The sequence below is a fragment of the Magnolia sinica genome, chromosome 4 (assembly GCF_029962835.1).
Source record: "Magnolia sinica isolate HGM2019 chromosome 4, MsV1, whole genome shotgun sequence".
NCBI lineage: Eukaryota > Viridiplantae > Streptophyta > Magnoliopsida > Magnoliales > Magnoliaceae > Magnolia > Magnolia sinica.
The window spans coordinates 84,299,106-84,316,028 of NC_080576.1; the positions used below are offsets into that span (position 1 = coordinate 84,299,106).

At 47.0% G+C, this 16,923-nt stretch overlaps 2 protein-coding genes across 2 annotated transcripts; both read left to right on the forward strand.

Annotated features, from left to right (window-relative positions):
* The first annotated feature begins 11,123 nt into the window (after positions 1-11,123).
* Positions 11,124-11,804, forward strand: LOC131244199 (uncharacterized). The gene has a single exon (XM_058243844.1). The coding sequence runs from the start codon at positions 11,124-11,126 to the stop codon at positions 11,802-11,804; it is 681 nt and encodes a 226-aa protein (XP_058099827.1).
* Positions 11,805-15,008: 3,204 nt separating this feature from the next.
* LOC131244201 (uncharacterized) lies at positions 15,009-15,404 on the forward strand. The gene has a single exon (XM_058243845.1). The coding sequence runs from the start codon at positions 15,009-15,011 to the stop codon at positions 15,402-15,404; it is 396 nt and encodes a 131-aa protein (XP_058099828.1).
* The last annotated feature ends 1,519 nt before the right edge of the window (positions 15,405-16,923 follow it).

Genomic DNA, 16,923 nt, shown 5'->3' on the forward strand with positions numbered 1-16,923 from the left:
CGGTAAGATTACACGCTGCCACCCTAAACAAGGAATAGCATAAAAGCATACAGATAATCCAAAACACAGCAGATGCAGTCTTTTTAAATGCATGAATGTATGAATACAATCGTCGGCCCAGGTAAAACATCCAGACGGCCTATGTCCCGGGAAAAACATCCGGACGGACATTTGGGTCGTCACCCAGGGATAAGACTGGTCATCAGCGCAACATTCAGCGTAATCGCAGGGCATGATAATCCAAGTCAATATCATCATCGAATGACTGGTCATAAGCGCAACATTCAGCATAATCACAGGGCAGAGTGATCTAAGTCATCGAAATATGCCATGTATGCATGACTTGTCAGCCCATTATTAGTCCATTTGCAAACAACCAATTTAAATAAGCTCATGGTCACTACGGGGAGCACATGGCCCAGCGTAGGCCAACGGCTCGGGCATAGTGTCCCATTACCACCATCCCCGGCCCATGAGACTACCATCTTAGGGTGTGTGTAGCACCTACTAACATGTGGTCAATCAATTCAACATAAGGGGATACCACCAATGCCGACAAGGGGTGAACGGTTGAAATTACCAAAAGTGGTGATTTAAACATGTCGGCATGAATGATTTAAAAATGAGTAAACATCGGTGTTTAGAAGGGTCATGGAGTCCATCCCAAGTCAGTTAAGGTGAAACCACACATGAATGGTAAACCCCATGGTCAAGCACCACAACCAAAACCTCCATGTTAGGGGCTTACTCACGTCACAACCAATCTAGTTACACCCCAAGCACGGACTCTCCTTTACTAGGACTTCCCATGGAGAGATTTTAGCAGTATGTGTGTCATAGCAACATATCTTGCAATATGAAAGGGAAATAAGGAATGACACATGTATTCCTATCGATATATAACAACTGAATTTATATGACATTAAAGGACTAGATTATTCACTTAAGCAGTTCAGAGAAAATCAAGAATCTAAACAATAGTAAGCATGAGAATTATCATGTTTAAATAGATAAATCAAGTGAATACAATTTATTTCCACACACAATTAATCATTAGTCTAGCTAGCCATGTACTCTAATAAAGCTACTATTTCTGGTCTAGTTAAGGGTGGAAAGCTTAAGGGGAAAGAATCATCACCAGTCAATTCGTAGAATGCTCCTGGGGGCAAGTTTCCTTGGGGAGGTGGTGCACTTACACCACCCACGTGACTCCCTATAATTTATTTATAATAAATAATGAGTCACCAATTTGATTAGATAAGAATAGGTGGAGGGTAGGAAGACCCTGGACCGACGTTGTCTTAGGCTGTACTCAAGGCAATCAAACTCACTAAGCATAAACCCTTGTTTTTAATTAAACTGGGTCCAGTCAGGGCCCACTTGATCACTAGATCAGCCTCATCCTTCTCCTTAGATCCTTAGGACGTGTTCATCACGTAATATACATGTATACATTACATACGTAGCACATAGCATATATATATACATATATATATATATGCATACCTTATATATCCGGGGTATGTATCCATGGAATATAATGTATACACCACATACATAACATCTCACGTGGCATACATGTACACACTGTATACAGTACATATGCATCACACAATGTATCCCTATATCCGTTATGTATATGATATTGCAACCTACAATACGTACGTACATATATATGTGTATTATACATGTATCACATGAGTTCTGTGTGGACGATGTGGATGTGTGTCCAGGCACACCACATTCAGACCCTGGGACGGTCTGTATCCAACGTGCACAAAAGTGGGTCCCACACATGTAGGACTCACTATGCAGATACGAATACAGGTGCGCTCCTTCACACTTGTGACATGGGTTCTGAATCCGAACGGTCCATAAGATGTGGAATCCCAAGAAACCCTAGGAGGTAAATTTTCATCCTGATCTAAGATTCTGGTGGGCCATAGCAAAGATAAATGCACTTTCAAGGGAAGAAACTGTTTGCATTAATAATGGCCCACCCAAGTTTTGGTTCAACGTAAAAATGGGAACCAGGGGGTTTTATGAGGTTTTGCTCCAAGTGGACCATTCAGATTTTCTAGATTCATCAGCCATGGGGAGATCTCGAAATTTTGCAGTGACGTACGTGAACTGACATATCTTCACTCCCTGGTGCATGCATGCATAGCCAATTTACTTCACGTGTGGGTCCTGCGTAAACATGGGTGTCAAATCCGAACGGTCCATAAGATGTAGAATCCCAAGAAACCTTAGGGCGTGAGTTTTCACCATGACCCAAGATTCTGGTGGGCCATAGCAAGAATAATTTCAATTTAAAGGAAGAAACTATTTTCATTCCTTGTGGCCCACCGAAGTTTCGGTTTAAAGTAAAATTTGAAACCAAGGGGTTTTATGAGGTGCTGCTTCATGTGGACCATTCGGATTTCCCAGACTCATCATAAGCTGATGAGATCTCAACTTTTTACAATCCGTTTACGTGAACTGATTCGCAGAGGAGCGTTCGACGTCCTCTGTTTCAACGTTCTGGCGCACACACACCACTTATGCACTTCACGGGTGGGTCCCATGTGATTGGTGGGCCCCAATCCTGCTGGGTGGCATGGATGGATGCACACGGTATGAGGGACCCACCTCTTAGGATACATCACGTGAATGTATACTGACATGTGCAATATGGCAGCCCACGTTAGCTGTCAATCGACCAGTGGTGGGCTTTTTGAGGGACGTCCAGCCCATGGATCTTTATAATGCCCTTGATGGACGGTTGGGGTGGATCCTGACCTCAGGGTGGGTCCATGACCAGTGCAAGCCATCAGTACATTGGTGGGGCCTACAGTCAGCATAGGGCCCCTGGTTGGTGCAGCCCACTATCATTTTGGGTGAGGCCCACCTGCATTTATGCAGGGCCCACCAACTCTTTACGTGGAGGCAGGCTCCTCGTTGGAGCTGTCTCCTCGCCAGGCTCTGCTGTAGCTCGATTCCTGGGACCCATTCATGTCCCAACCATTCATATGGTGTGGCCCACTGAGACTGTCTGATGGTGCGCCCATCTGCTGCGTACAGTTCACCGAAAAAGGAGCCTACGCGACTCCATGCACTTCCTTCAGCAAGGCCGACTGAGGCATGTTTCCAGCCGCATGAAGGTCCGTTTGCAGCCTAGTTCGGGGTCATCTTCCCAACCATGGATTGGCATGGTGTCGACCCATCTTCCTGCCGTCGGAGCTGAGTCAGGTAGCCTTCATGCAGGGCCATGTTTGGCAATCGTTTTAGCTCAGAACACTGGCCATTGTTTGACCCATATTCAGCTTAAAATAGAGCTTCAGTTGGGTTAGTTTTCAATCCAAATCCCAGCCATTGTTTAGCCCGACTTCTTAGTTCGGAAGGCAGCCATTGATTGGCTTGTCTCCAACACAAAGCAGAGCTTCACACTACTCGACCTTAGCCTGGCATACGGTCACCATTTAGGTCCGTTCCCTAACTGAAACCCAACCATTTCTCGGTCGGTTTCAACTCCCGAACAGGGCTGTTGCATGGCCCATTTGCAACACGTGCTACTAGCTCCAAACAGAGCTTTGGTTTGGCTTCAATCCCAGTCATTGTTTGGCTGGATCTCAGCCCGAAATAGAGGTCTCTGGTTGGGTCGGATTTCAGCCCGGAACAGGGCCATCTGTTGGCTCAGTCCTAGCCCAAAACAGGGACCCACCGACACCACTTCCTCAGACCGTCCCACGGCCATTGATTGGCTCGATCTCGGTCTAAGACTGGGTTGTCTTCCACTCTCTCTCTCGGTCAGATTTCAACCATTATTTGGCTGATCTTAGACCCGAGTTACAGCCACCATTTGTTTCCAGGTGAACATTACCTACCACTAGCTAATGCTACAGAGTAAAAAAAAATGAGAAGCGACTAGAGGAGGGGCTATCAAGAAATGAGAAACGAGCAAAAGGAAAATGTTTTCCCCCGAAACAGTTACACCCTATCTCACCTAGGTTGGTTCCCCTGTTTCTCCTTTTTCTTCTTCCCTCACTCACTCTCTTTCTTAACTTGACTCGACCGGACTACACTGACTCGACTCTACTTGCATGGGTCAGGTCGACACAGTGCGGCACCAGGTTTGTCTCTCTCACCTTCTCACACTCTCAGCTCCCAACTCTCTGTTTCTCCTACACTCTCTTTCTCTTTCTCTTGGCGTAGATTTTAAGGGCTACAGTGCCCTCCTTTTATAGCCAGTGAGAGAGGGATGGACGGTTGTGATCGTCCTCACCGTGGACGGCCGAGCTTTGCCCTTCCCAAAGAGGAAGTCGGCTTCTCTCTCCCTCTTTTCATAGGCCCTCGGTCGGTCTGTTTTTGGCATGGATTGGACGGTGGCGTTCAATCTCCTTCATCCGTTTACAAATGATCAAACGGCTATACCATTTTGATCGTGTAGGTCCTATGAAAGATTTAAACGGTTTATAATGCTCGAAAAATGGTTGTGGTGGCCCACTTACAGGCTTGAAGTGGGCCGGTTTGAAATAGAGAGAGAAAGGGCGGAAGATATTTGCGAAATGCTCGGTCAGAGCTAGTTTGACCGAGCATTGGGTTTAGTACACCTCGTACCCAAGCACCCTTTGTGTACATGCACTATGTACGGGTCCGCTAAAATGTGATTACCATGATCTACTCCGTTCATTTACATTGGGGAACAGTACCCAGGGATCCTGGTTCACTTTGGGTTGATAGTGAGTCTTGGGTGGCCCGTTACATATATCCTTGGGCCATCATTGGCCCATAGGTCGTGATCCACCGATCAGGTGGGCCTGACAAACTTTTTCAACGGTTAATATAGGGTATTAGTTATGATGAAAGCTTCGTTTGTAGCTAACGAATTCTAAAGTGTTAGTGACAAGTGTGTTGCACCAGAATTAACTAACATAATGACTTCAACTTTGAGTGTTCGAGTGGTCTCACCTTCCTGATTGTCGTAGGGCGACCATAAAGAGCTTCATACGGTGCCATGCCTATGCTGGACTGGAAACTGTTGTTGTATGCGAACTCTGCCAGTGCCAGGTGGTCGTCCCAGTTGCCCTGAAAGTCTAGGACGCATGCTCTCAGCATATCTTCTAAGATCTGGTTCACCCGCTCAGTCTGCCCATTTGTCTGAGGGTGAAACGCCGTACTGAACTTGAGTTCCATGCCCAATTCTTCCTGCAGTCTCTTCCAGAAGGCAGAAGCAAAATCTAAAGTCTCGATCTGAAATAATTTCCTGCAGAACCCCGTATGAACGCACGACTTCCCGAACGTATAACTTTGCCAAGCTTTCAGTGGAGTCTGTCGTGCGGATCGGGAGGAATCTGGCGGCCTTGGTCAACCGATCAACAATGACCCAGATTGAGTCGTGTTTCCTCTGTGTCCTAGGAAGACCAGATATAAAGTCCATCGAAATGCTATCCCACTTCCATTCTGCCAAGGGTAGTGGCTGAAGGAGGCCAACAGGTTTTCGATGCTCGACTTTGATCTTCTGGCACACCATGCATCTGGCCACAAAGTCGGCGATGTCCCTCTTCATATTGCTCCACCAGTACTGCCTTTTTACATCATTGTACATTTTCGTGCTTCCTGGGTGGATGGCTAACTTGGAATGGTGGGCTTCCTTCATTACTTCTTTCCTTAATTCGGCGTCGTTTGGAACGCATACTCGTCCCTGATATCGAAGACCACCGTCATCGCCAGCCCTCTAGTCAGGCATCACTTCCTTCTTGCACCTTCCTTTCATTTTGATAAGCCATTCATCCTGGTCTTGTATGGAGATCATGTGTCGGACCAGGGTTGGCTCTGCAGTCAACAGAGCTACGTAGTCATCAGGTTCGTCGAGGGTGAGTTGGATTTCGAAGTCCTGTACAAATTTCATCATTTCCCACTCCTTGATCATCAAGGTGGCTACCAGCTCGTGCTTCTTGTTCCAACTCAGAGCATTGACCACGGAGTTTGCCTTGCCGGGGTGGTATGAGATTTCGAAGTGGAAATCTTTATGAATCTCCATCCACCGACGCTGACGCATGTTCAAGTCCCTCTACGTGAATATGTATTTTAGACTCTTGTGATCGCAGAATAAATGAAAATCTTCTCCGTATAGGTAATGCCTCCATATTTTTAACGCAAACACCACGGCCGCCAACTCCAGGTCATGAGTCAGGTAGTTCTCTTCGTGCTTCTTCAACTGAAGAGAGGCGTAAGCGATTACTTTGTCGTTCTGCATGAGAACGCAACCAAGGCCCAACTTCGAGGCATCGCTGCATACCACGAACTTCTCTCCTTCTTGTGGGAGAGTGAGCACCAGTCCTCTTTGTTAAGAAAAAGGACGGATCGCAGGACTGAGCAGCCAACAAATGGCCCTGTTCCGGGCTAAAATCTGACCCAACCAGAGACCTTTATTTCGGGCTGAGATCCAGCCAAACAATGACTGGGATCGAAGCCAAACCAAAGCTCTGTTTGGAGCTAGTAGCACGTGTTGCAAATGGGCCATGTAACGGCCCTGTTCGGGAGCTGAAACCGACCGAGAAATGGTTGGGTTTCAGTTAGGGAACGGACCTAAATGGTGACCGTATGCCAGGCTAAGGTCGAGTAGTGTGAAGCTCTGCTTTGTGTTGGAGACAAGCCAATCAATGGCTGCCTTCCGAACTAAGAAGTCGGGCTAAACAATGGCTGGGATTTGGACTGAAAACCAACCCAACTGAAGCTCTGTTTTAAGCTGAATATGGGTCAAACAATGGCCAGTGTTCTGAGCTAAAACGATGGCCAAACATGGCCCTGCAAGAAGGCTACCTGACTTAGCTCCGACGGCAGGAAGATGGGTCGACACCATGCCAATCTATGGCTGGGAAGATGACCCCGAACTAGGCCGCAAACAAACCTTCATGCGACTGGAAACGTGCCTCAGTCAGCCTTGCTGAAGGAAGTGCATGGAGTCACGTAGGCTCCTTTTTCGGTGAACTGTACGCAGCAGATGGGCACACCATCAGACAGTCTCAGTGGGCCACACTGTATGAACGGTTGGGACATGAATGGGTCCCAAGAATTGAGCTGCAGCAGAGCCTGGCGAGGAGACAGCTCCAACGAGGAGCCTGCCTCCACGTAAAGAGTTGGTGGGCCCTTCATAAATGCAGGTGGGCCTCACCCAAAATGACAGTGGGCTGCACCAACCAGGAGCCCTATGCTGACTGTAGGCCCCACCAATGTACTGATGGCTTGCACTGGTCATGGACCCACCCTGAGGTCAGGATCCACCCCAACCGTCCATCAAGGGCATTGCAAAGATCCCTGGGCTGGACGTCCCTCAAAAAGCCCACCGCTGGTCGATTAGCAGCTAACGTGGGCTGCCATATTGCACATGTCCGTATACATTCACGTGATGTATCCTAAGAGGTGGGTCCCGCATACCGTGTGCATCCATCCATGCCACCCAGCAGGGTTGGGGCCCACCAATCACATGGGACCCACCCGTGAAGTGCATAAGTGGTGTGTGTGCGCTAGAACGTTGAAATAGAGGACGCCGAACGCTCCTCTGCCAATCAGTTCACGTAAACGGATTGTAAAAAGTTGAGATCTCATCAGCTATGATGAGTCTGGGAAATTCGAATGGTCCACATGAAGCAGCACCTCATAAAACACCTTGGTTTCAAATTTTACTTTAAACCAAAACTTCGGTGGGCCATAAGGAATGAAAACAGTTTCTTCCTTTAAATTGAAATTATTCTTGCTATGGCCCACCAGAATCTTGGGTCATGGTGAAAACTCACGCCCTAAGGTTTCTTGGGATTCTACATCTTATGGACCGTTCGGATTTGACACCCATGTTTACACATGACCCACACGTGAAGTAAATTGGCTGTGCATGCATGCACCAGGGAGTGAAGATATGTCAGTTCACGTACGCCACTGCAAAATTTCGACATCTCCCAATGGCTGATGAATCTGGAAAATCTGAATGGTCCACTTGGAGCGAACCTCATAAAACCCCCTGGTTCCCATTTTTACGTTGAACCAAAACTTGGGTGGGCCATGATTAATGCAAACAGTTTCTTCCCTTGAAAGTGCATTTATCTTTGCTATGGCCCACCAGAATCTTAGATCAGGATGAAAATTTACCTCCTAGGGTTTCTTGGGATTCCACATCTTATGGACCGTTCGGATTCGGAACCCATGTCACAAGTGTGAAGGAGCGCACCTGTATTCATATCTGCATAGTGAGTCCTACATGTGTGGGACCCACTTTTGTGCACGCTGGATACAGACCGTCCCGGGGTCTGAATGTGGTGTGCCTGGACACACATCCACACCGTCCACACAGAACTCGTGTGATACATGTATAATACACATATATATGTACGTACATATTGTAGGTTGCAATATCATATACATAACGGATATAGGGATACATTGTGTGATGCATATGTACTGTATACAGTGTGTACATGTATACCACGTGAGATGTTATGTATGTGGTGTATACATTATATGCCATGGATACATACCTCGGATATATAAGGTATGCATATATATATATATATGTATATATATGCTATGTGCTACGTATGTAATGTATACATGTATATTACGTGATGAACACGTCCTAAGGATCTAAGGAGAAGGATGAGGCTGATCTAGTGATCAAGTGGGCCTTGACTAGACCCAGTTTAATTAAAAATAAGGGTTTATGCTTAGTGAGTTTGATTGCCTTGCGTACAGCCTAAGATAACCTCGGTCCAGGGTCTTCCTACCCTCCACCTATTCTTATCTGATCAAATTGGTGACTCATTATTTATTATAAATAAATTGCAGGGAGTCACGTGGGTGGTGTAAGTGCACCATCTCCCCAAGGAAACTTGCCCCCAGGAGCATTCTACGAATTGACTGGTGATGATTCTTTCCCCTTAAGCTTTCCACCCTTAACTAGACCAGAAATAGTAGCTTTATTAGAGTACATGGCTAGCTAGACTAATGATAAATTGTGTATGGAAATAAACTGTATTCACTTGATTTATCTGTTTAAACATGATAATTCTCATGCTTACTATTGTTTAAATTCTTGATTTTCTCTAAACTGCTTAAGTGAATAATCTAGTCGTTTAATGTCATATAAATTCAGTTGTTATATATCGATAGGAATACATGTGTCATTCCTTATTTCCCTTTCATATTGTAAGATATGTTGCTATGACACACATACTGCTAAAATCTCTCCATGGGAAGTCCTAGTAAAGGAGAGTCCGTGCTTGGGGTGTAACTAGATTGGTTGTGACGTGAGTAAGCCCCTAACATGGAGGTTTTGGTTGTGGTGCTTGACCATGGGGTTTACCATTCATGTGTGGTTTCACCTTAACTGACTTGGGATGGACTCCATGACCCTTCTAAACATCGATGTTTACTCATTTTTAAATCATTCATGCCGACATGTTTAAATCTCCACTTTTGGTAATTTCAACCGTTCTCCCCTTGTCGGCATTGGTGGTATCCCCTTATGTTGAATTGGTTGACCACATGTTAGTAGGTGCTACACACACCCTAAGACGGTAGTCTCATGGGTCGGGGATGGTGGTAATGGGACACTATGCCCAAGCCGTCGGCCTACGCTAGGCCATGTGCTCCCTGTAGTGACCATGAGCTTATTTAAATTGGCTAGTTGCAAATGGACTAATAATGGGCTGACAAGTCATGCATACATGGCATATTTCGATGACTTGGATCACTCTGCCCTGTGATTACGCTGAATGTTGCGCTTATGACCAGTCATTCGATGATGATATTGACTTGGATTATCATGCCCTGTGATTACGCTGAATGTTGCGCTGATGACCAGTCTTATCCCTGGGTGACGACCCTAATGTCCGTCCGGATGTTTTTCCCGGGACGTAAGCCGTCTGGATGTTTTACCGGGGCCAACGATTACATCATACATTCATGCATTTAAAAAGACTGCATCTACTGTTTAAGATTATCTATATGCTTTTATGTTATTCCTTGTTTAGGGCGGCGGTGTGTAATCATAGCGGGAGATCACACTGAGTTGGCCACTCATTCATCAATATTCAACCGCACAGAGGACATAGGGACAAAGGGAGTCGCGGAGGAGCCGGAGGCGACGGTGGCCGAGGAGGAAGCTTACAATGAGGAACCGTACCAGGAGGCAGCTGATTATTTTGGATTGAATCAGTAGCCTATTTGTTTATTAACATTTCAGTTCATTTTGAGAATTAAAGTTTTGTATATGGGCCCCAGCTGAGTGGCCCATGATATTATTATTGCTTGGGTTTTATCTATACTACGCTTGGTTCTGTTAATCGCACTTTGATTTGGATTTGATTATCCTTATGCTTTTCAGTTAACACCTGGGTTTTCAACAAATGAGTGATATACTCGGGTCTCGAAAATCGGGGCATTATAAGTTGGTATCAAAGCGGAGTATGAGACAGCCTGGCTATGGGACCAGCTTACAAACCTTAAAGGATTAACTTAGATAAAAAAAATTTAGTTAGGATGAATGAACATAGAAACAGAATACTTAGGCCCCCTCAGGAACAACTTAGAACTTCTTAAGAAATGATAAGTTAGTCATCTGAACTTAGAAACAAAAACCTTAGCTCTTTTGGAAAATCCAAACCACAAGTGTTGACTGAATAAGGAACTCCCTCACCATGCAACTACTAAATTCTCCCCCTTGTAATATTTCATACTAGTTAGGAGTTGTTCTTTACCCATCTATTCCTGAACCACGAAATCTGATCTCACAGGAGACCATGCCACCAACGATGCGATCACGTCGGGCCCACACGGTCGACGTCCACCCCATTCCATCAACCGAGCACGGAAGGGAGCGCAGCCCTGTTTATACACCAGGCCTTCCACCTGGAATGGCGGATGGGGACATAAGGTCGGAAGGTGTAGGAGACTCTCCCTCTCCTCAGATCTTTGCATTAGGGCTGCCCTCACCATACTTTGGGCGACGAACACCATCAGCCGAACCACCAGCCAACATATACGAGGACACACCGATGGGAGCTGCAGCTTTCGCACAGATGGCGGCAACTATGCAGCAGCAGCAGGCTGCCTTCATGCAGCAACAATAAGACTTACACACTTTAATGATGGAAACCCTGCAAAGTCATGGGGGAGTGTCACGTGATATGGAGGTACGAGGCGCCGACATATTCGAGCATTTCTTAAGGCTCCGTCCACCGACTTTTGGGGTGGCACCCGACCCGGTTCAGGCTGAGCACTGGCTGTCGCGAATCGCCAAGATGATGGGGCCTTTAGAGTGTACTGACTCTCAGAGGGTCACCTTAGCCGTATACCTGCTCGAGGGAGAGGCCGAGAACTGGTGGAGCAGCGTGCAGAGAGGGGTGCCAGCTGGTTATGCATGCACTTGGGCCGGCTTCAGGGCAAAGTTCTTGGAGAAGTATTTCCCACGTTCATGCCGGAGCACGAAGATCGCACAATTCCTGAAGTTGGAACAGGGAAATATGACGGTCCCCCACTACGAGGCGAAGTTCGATGAGCTATCACGATACATGCCGAAGGCCTTCGAGGACAAGGAATACAAACTGGAGAAGTTCAAGGAAGGGCTGAAGCCTGGGATACAGTCCCGTCTATGCACCTGGGATTTCGGAGACTTCCCGGAATTGGTAGATAAAGCAATGAGGGTAGAAAAAGACTTTGAGCGCACCATCCGCTCCCGCTTACTAACTCGGGATGCCCCATTCCGACTGAGACAGCCTCCTCCTACCCCACCTGTCCCTGTAGGAAGACCTAGACCACTGGTCGCATGAGCGCTGCCTTTTTCCCCTGGCGGAGGCTGTGGTTACTGTGGAAAGGTGAACCATACCACCCAGGCTTGCTTCCAGCGGATGAGAGATCAGGGTATTCAGCCCTGGATGCACCAACCACTACAGAACCAGACAGCAGCAAGGGCATCGCCCAGGCCTCAATAGCCCAGACAGGGGCCCCCACATCAGCCGAGGGCTCCCCCTGTGTGAGTATATGCTGTCGCCCCCACAGAGGCAGAACAGGACCCCCTCCAGACCATTGATGGTACCACCCACATTAACGGTGCCCCTGTACTCACTTTATTTGATTCTGGTGTAACTCTATCTTTCATTGATTCTGCTATTGCATCTAGATTAGAACTGAACACAACTCGAATGCATGCCCCCTTAGTTATAGCATCCCCTATGGGTAAATTTGTAGAAATTGATAAAATGTGTAGAGCATGTCCCATCACACTCGCAAGTCGCGAGGTTATGGTAGACCTAATTATCATGCCGATCAAGCAGTTTGACATCATCCTCGGGATGGACTGGCTCACGTTGGTGCGTGCAATCATGGATTGTCACAACAAAATAATGACAATATCCATCCTAGGGCGTGCCTCCTTCATCGTGAAAGGAGGGGGCAGATGCCGAGAGTTCGAGAGCTTGCAGGCTCTAGAGGAAGCCGAGTCAGCAAAAGTCACCATTAGTCGAATACTAATAGTCCGAGAGTTTCTTGAAGTATTCCAAGAAATACCCGAGCTACCCCCTAAAAGAGCGATAGACTTTTGCATCGACCTCAAGCCAGGGACTGCTCCTATATCACTCCCTCCATTTCACATGCCACCTTGCGAGATGGAAGAGTTGAGGAGTCAGATTGATGAGCTACTCGCTCAAGGCTTTATCCGTCCCAGTGTTTCTCCCTGGGGAGCACCGGTCCTCTTTGTTAAGAAAAAGGATGGATCGATGCGTCTCTGTATAGATTACAGGAGACTGAACGATGTAACAATCAAGAACAGATATCCCCTACCACGTATCGATGATCTATTTGATCAGTTGAAAGACGCCAAGTACTTCTCCAAAATAGACTTGCGGTCAGGATATCACCAGCTGAGGATCAGGGACGAGGACATCCCGAAGACGGCCTTCAGAACTCGTTACGGGCACTACGAGTTCCTGGTTATGTCTTTTGGTCTCACAAATGCTCCAGCAGTTTTTATGGACCTCATGAACCGAGTCTTCATGCCTTACCTAGACCGGTTCGTGATCGTGTTCATTGATGACATCTTGGTCTATTCCAAGAGCCAAGAGGAGCATGAACAGCATCTGCGTACGATCTTAAGTACGCTAAAGGATAACCAACTGTATGCTAAGTTGTCCAAATGCGAGTTCTGGGAACGGGAAGTGAAATTCTTAGGGCATGTAGTAAAAGTAGAAGGAATAGCGGTCGATCCAGCTAAGGTGGAAGCAGTATCTAAGTGGGAACAGCCCACTACAGTGACCAAGGTTCGGAGTTTCTTGGGCATGGCCGGGTACTACCGACACTTTATTAAGGAATTCTCCATAACCGCGCGACCGCTCACGCAACTGACGAAGAAGAATGCCCGGTTCACATGGGATGAAAATGCAGAGGCAGCGTTCCAAGAATTGAAAATGAGATTACCTTCTGCGTCGGTGCTCACTCTCCCACAAGAAGGAGAGAAGTTCGTGGTATACAGCGATGCCTCAAAGTTGGGCCTTGGTTGCGTTCTCATGCAGAACGACAAAGTAATCGCTTACACCTCTTGTCAGTTGAAGAAGCACGAAGAGAACTACCCAACTCATGACCTGGAGTTGGCGGCCGTGGTATTTGCCTTAAAAATATGGAGGCATTACCTATACGGAGAATATTTTCATTTATTCTGCGATCATAAGAGTCTGAAATACATATTCACGCAGAGGGACTTGAACATGCGTCAGCGTCGGTGGATGGAGATTCTTGAAGATTTCCACTTCGAAATCTCATACCACCCCGGCAAGGCAAACTCTGTGGCCGATGCTCTGAGTCGGAAGAAGAAGCACGAGCTGGTAACCACCTTGATGATCAAGGAGTGGGAAATGATGAAATTTGTACAGGACTTCGAAATCCAACTCACCCTCGACGAACCTGATGACTACGTAGCTCTGTTGACTGCAGAGCCAACCCTGGTCCGACACATGATCTCCATACAAGACTAGGATGAATGGCTCATCAAAATGAAAGGAAAGTACAAGAAGGAAGTGATGCCTGACTGGAGGGTTGGCGATGATGGTGGTCTTCGATATCAGGGACGAGTATGCGTTCCAAACGACGCCGAATTAAGGAAAGAAGTAATGAAGGAAGCCCACCATTCCAAGTTAGCCATCCACCCAGGAAGCACGAAAATGTACAATGATGTAAAAAGGTAGTACTGGTGGAGCAATATGAAGAGGGACATCGCCAACTTTGTGGCCAGATGCATGGTGTGCCAGAAGATCAAAGCCGAGCATCGCAAACCTGCTGGCCTCCTTCGGCCACTACCCTTGGCAGAATGGAAGTGGGATAGCATTTCGATGGACTTTATATCTGGTCTTCCTAGGACACAGAGGAAACAGGACTCAATCTGGGTCATTGTTGATCGGTTCACCAAGGCCGCCAGATTCCTCCCGATCCGCACGACAGACTCCACTGAAAGCTTGGCAAAGTTATGCGTTCGGGAAGTCGTGCGTTCATACGGGGTTCTGCAGGAAATTATTTCAGATCGAGACTTTAGATTTTGCTTCTGCCTTCTGGAAGAGACTGCAGGAAGAATTGGGCATGGAACTCAAGTTCAGTACGGCGTTTCACCCTCAGACAAATGGGCAGACTGAGCGGGTGAACCAGATCTTAGAAGATATGCTGAGAGCATGCATCCTAGACTTTCAGGGCAACTGGGACGACCACCTGGCACTGGCAGAGTTTGCATACAACAACAGTTTCCAGTCCAGCATAGGCATGGCACCGTATGAAGCTCTTTATGGTCGCCCTTGCTGAGCCCCTCAATGTTGGGCAAAAATAGGAGAAAGAAGCTTGTTGGGTCCGGAGTTGGTTCAGGCTACTACTCAGGTCATTGACGTGGTCAGAAAATGTCTGCGCACCGCCCAGAGTAGACAGAAGAGCTATGCGGATAACCGACGTCACGACCTGGGTTTACAGTCGGCGACCACGTATTTCTGAAGGTGTGACTTATGAAGGGTCTGATGAGGTTCGGTCAGAAAGGGAAGCTAGCACCACGTTTCATCGGGCCTTTCGATATCTTAGATCGTGTGGGAGCCGTAGCATACCGCCTTGCACTGCCAACTGCACTGGCCAGTATTCACAATGTCTTCCACATATCCATGCTGAAGAAGTATACACTAGACGAATCGCATATCGTTAGTTGGGAGCAGATTGAGCTGACAGATGATGCCTCCTACACAGAGGAACCCATCCGTATCTTAGACCACAAGGAGCAGGTCCTACTTACAAAGACTATACCTCTAGTCAAGGTTCTTTGGTCACATCATGGGGAGGAAGAAGCAACATGGGAACGAGAAGCGGAAGTTAAGGAAAAGTACCCTCACCTATTCAGTAACACACCTTAGGTAATTTCGAGGGTGAAATTTTTTTTTAGGAGGGTAGACTGTAACACCCCGTACCTTTAATACACGGGTGTTACCTTTTAAACCCACACTAAACTAAAAATTACTTGGGTTAACTAAAACGTGAACTTGACATACGCAGGATGGGGATTCCCATCGACATTAGAGCCATCCATCAGGGTCTCAAGGAGCAAGAATACTCCCTACGACAATTAGGAAGGTGAGACCACTCGAACACTCAAAGTTGAAGCCATTATGCTAGTTAATTCTGGTGCAACACACTTGTCACTAACACTTTAGAATTCGTTAGCTACAAACGAAGCTTTCATCATAACTAATACCCTATATTAACCGTTGAAAAAGTTTGTCAGGCCCACTTGATCGGTGGATCACGACCTATGGGCCAATGATGGCCCAAGGATATATGTAACGGGCCACCCAGGACTCACTATCAACCCAAAGTGAACCAGGATCCCTGGGTACTGTTCCCTAATGCAAATGAACGGAGTAGATCATGGTAATCACATTTCAGCGGACCCCTACACAATGCATGTACACAAAGGGTGCTTGGGTACGAGGTGTACTAAACCCAATGCTCGGTCAAACTAGCTCTGACCGAGCATTTCGTAAATATCTTCCGCCCTTTCTCTCTCTGTTTTAAACCGACCCACTTCAAGCCTGTAAGTGGGCCACCACAACCATTTTTCGAGCATTATAAACCGTTCAAATCTTTCATGGGACCCACACGATCAAAACGGTATAGCCGTTTGATCATTTGTAAACGGACGAAGGAGATTGAACGCCACCGTCCAATCCATGCCAAAAATAGACCGACCGAGGGCCTGTGAAAAGAGGGAGAGAGAAGCCGACTTCCTCTTTGGGAAGGGCAAAGCTCGGCCGTCAACGGTGAGGACGATCACAACTGTCCATCCCTCTCTCATTGGCTATAAAAGGAGGGCACTATAGCCCTTAAAATCTACGCCAAGAAAAAGAGAAAGAGAGTGTAGGAGAAACAGAGAGTTGGGAGCTGAGAGTGTGAGAAGGTGAGAGAGACAAACCTGGTGTCGCACTGCGTCGACCCGACCCATGCAGGTTGAGTCGAGTCAGTGCAGTCCGGTCGAGTCAAGTTAAGAAAGAGAGTGAGTGAGGGAAGAAGAAAAAGGAGAAACAGGGGAACCGACCCAGGTGAGATAGGTTGTAACTGTTCCAGGGGAAAACATTTTCCTTTTGCTCGTTTCTCATTTCTTGATAGCCCCTCCTCTAGTCGCTTCTCATTTTTTTTACTCTGTAGCATTAGCTAGTGGTAGGTAATGTTCACCTGGAAACAAATGGTGGCTGTAACTCAGGTCTGAGATCAGCCAAATAATGGCTGAAATCCGACTGAGAGAGAGAGTGGAAGACGACCCAGTCTCAGACCGAGATCGAGCTAATTAATGGCCGTGGGACAGTCTGAGGAAGTGGTGTCAGTGGGTCCCTGTTTTGGGCTAGGACTGAGCCAACAAATGGCCCTGTTCCGGGCTGA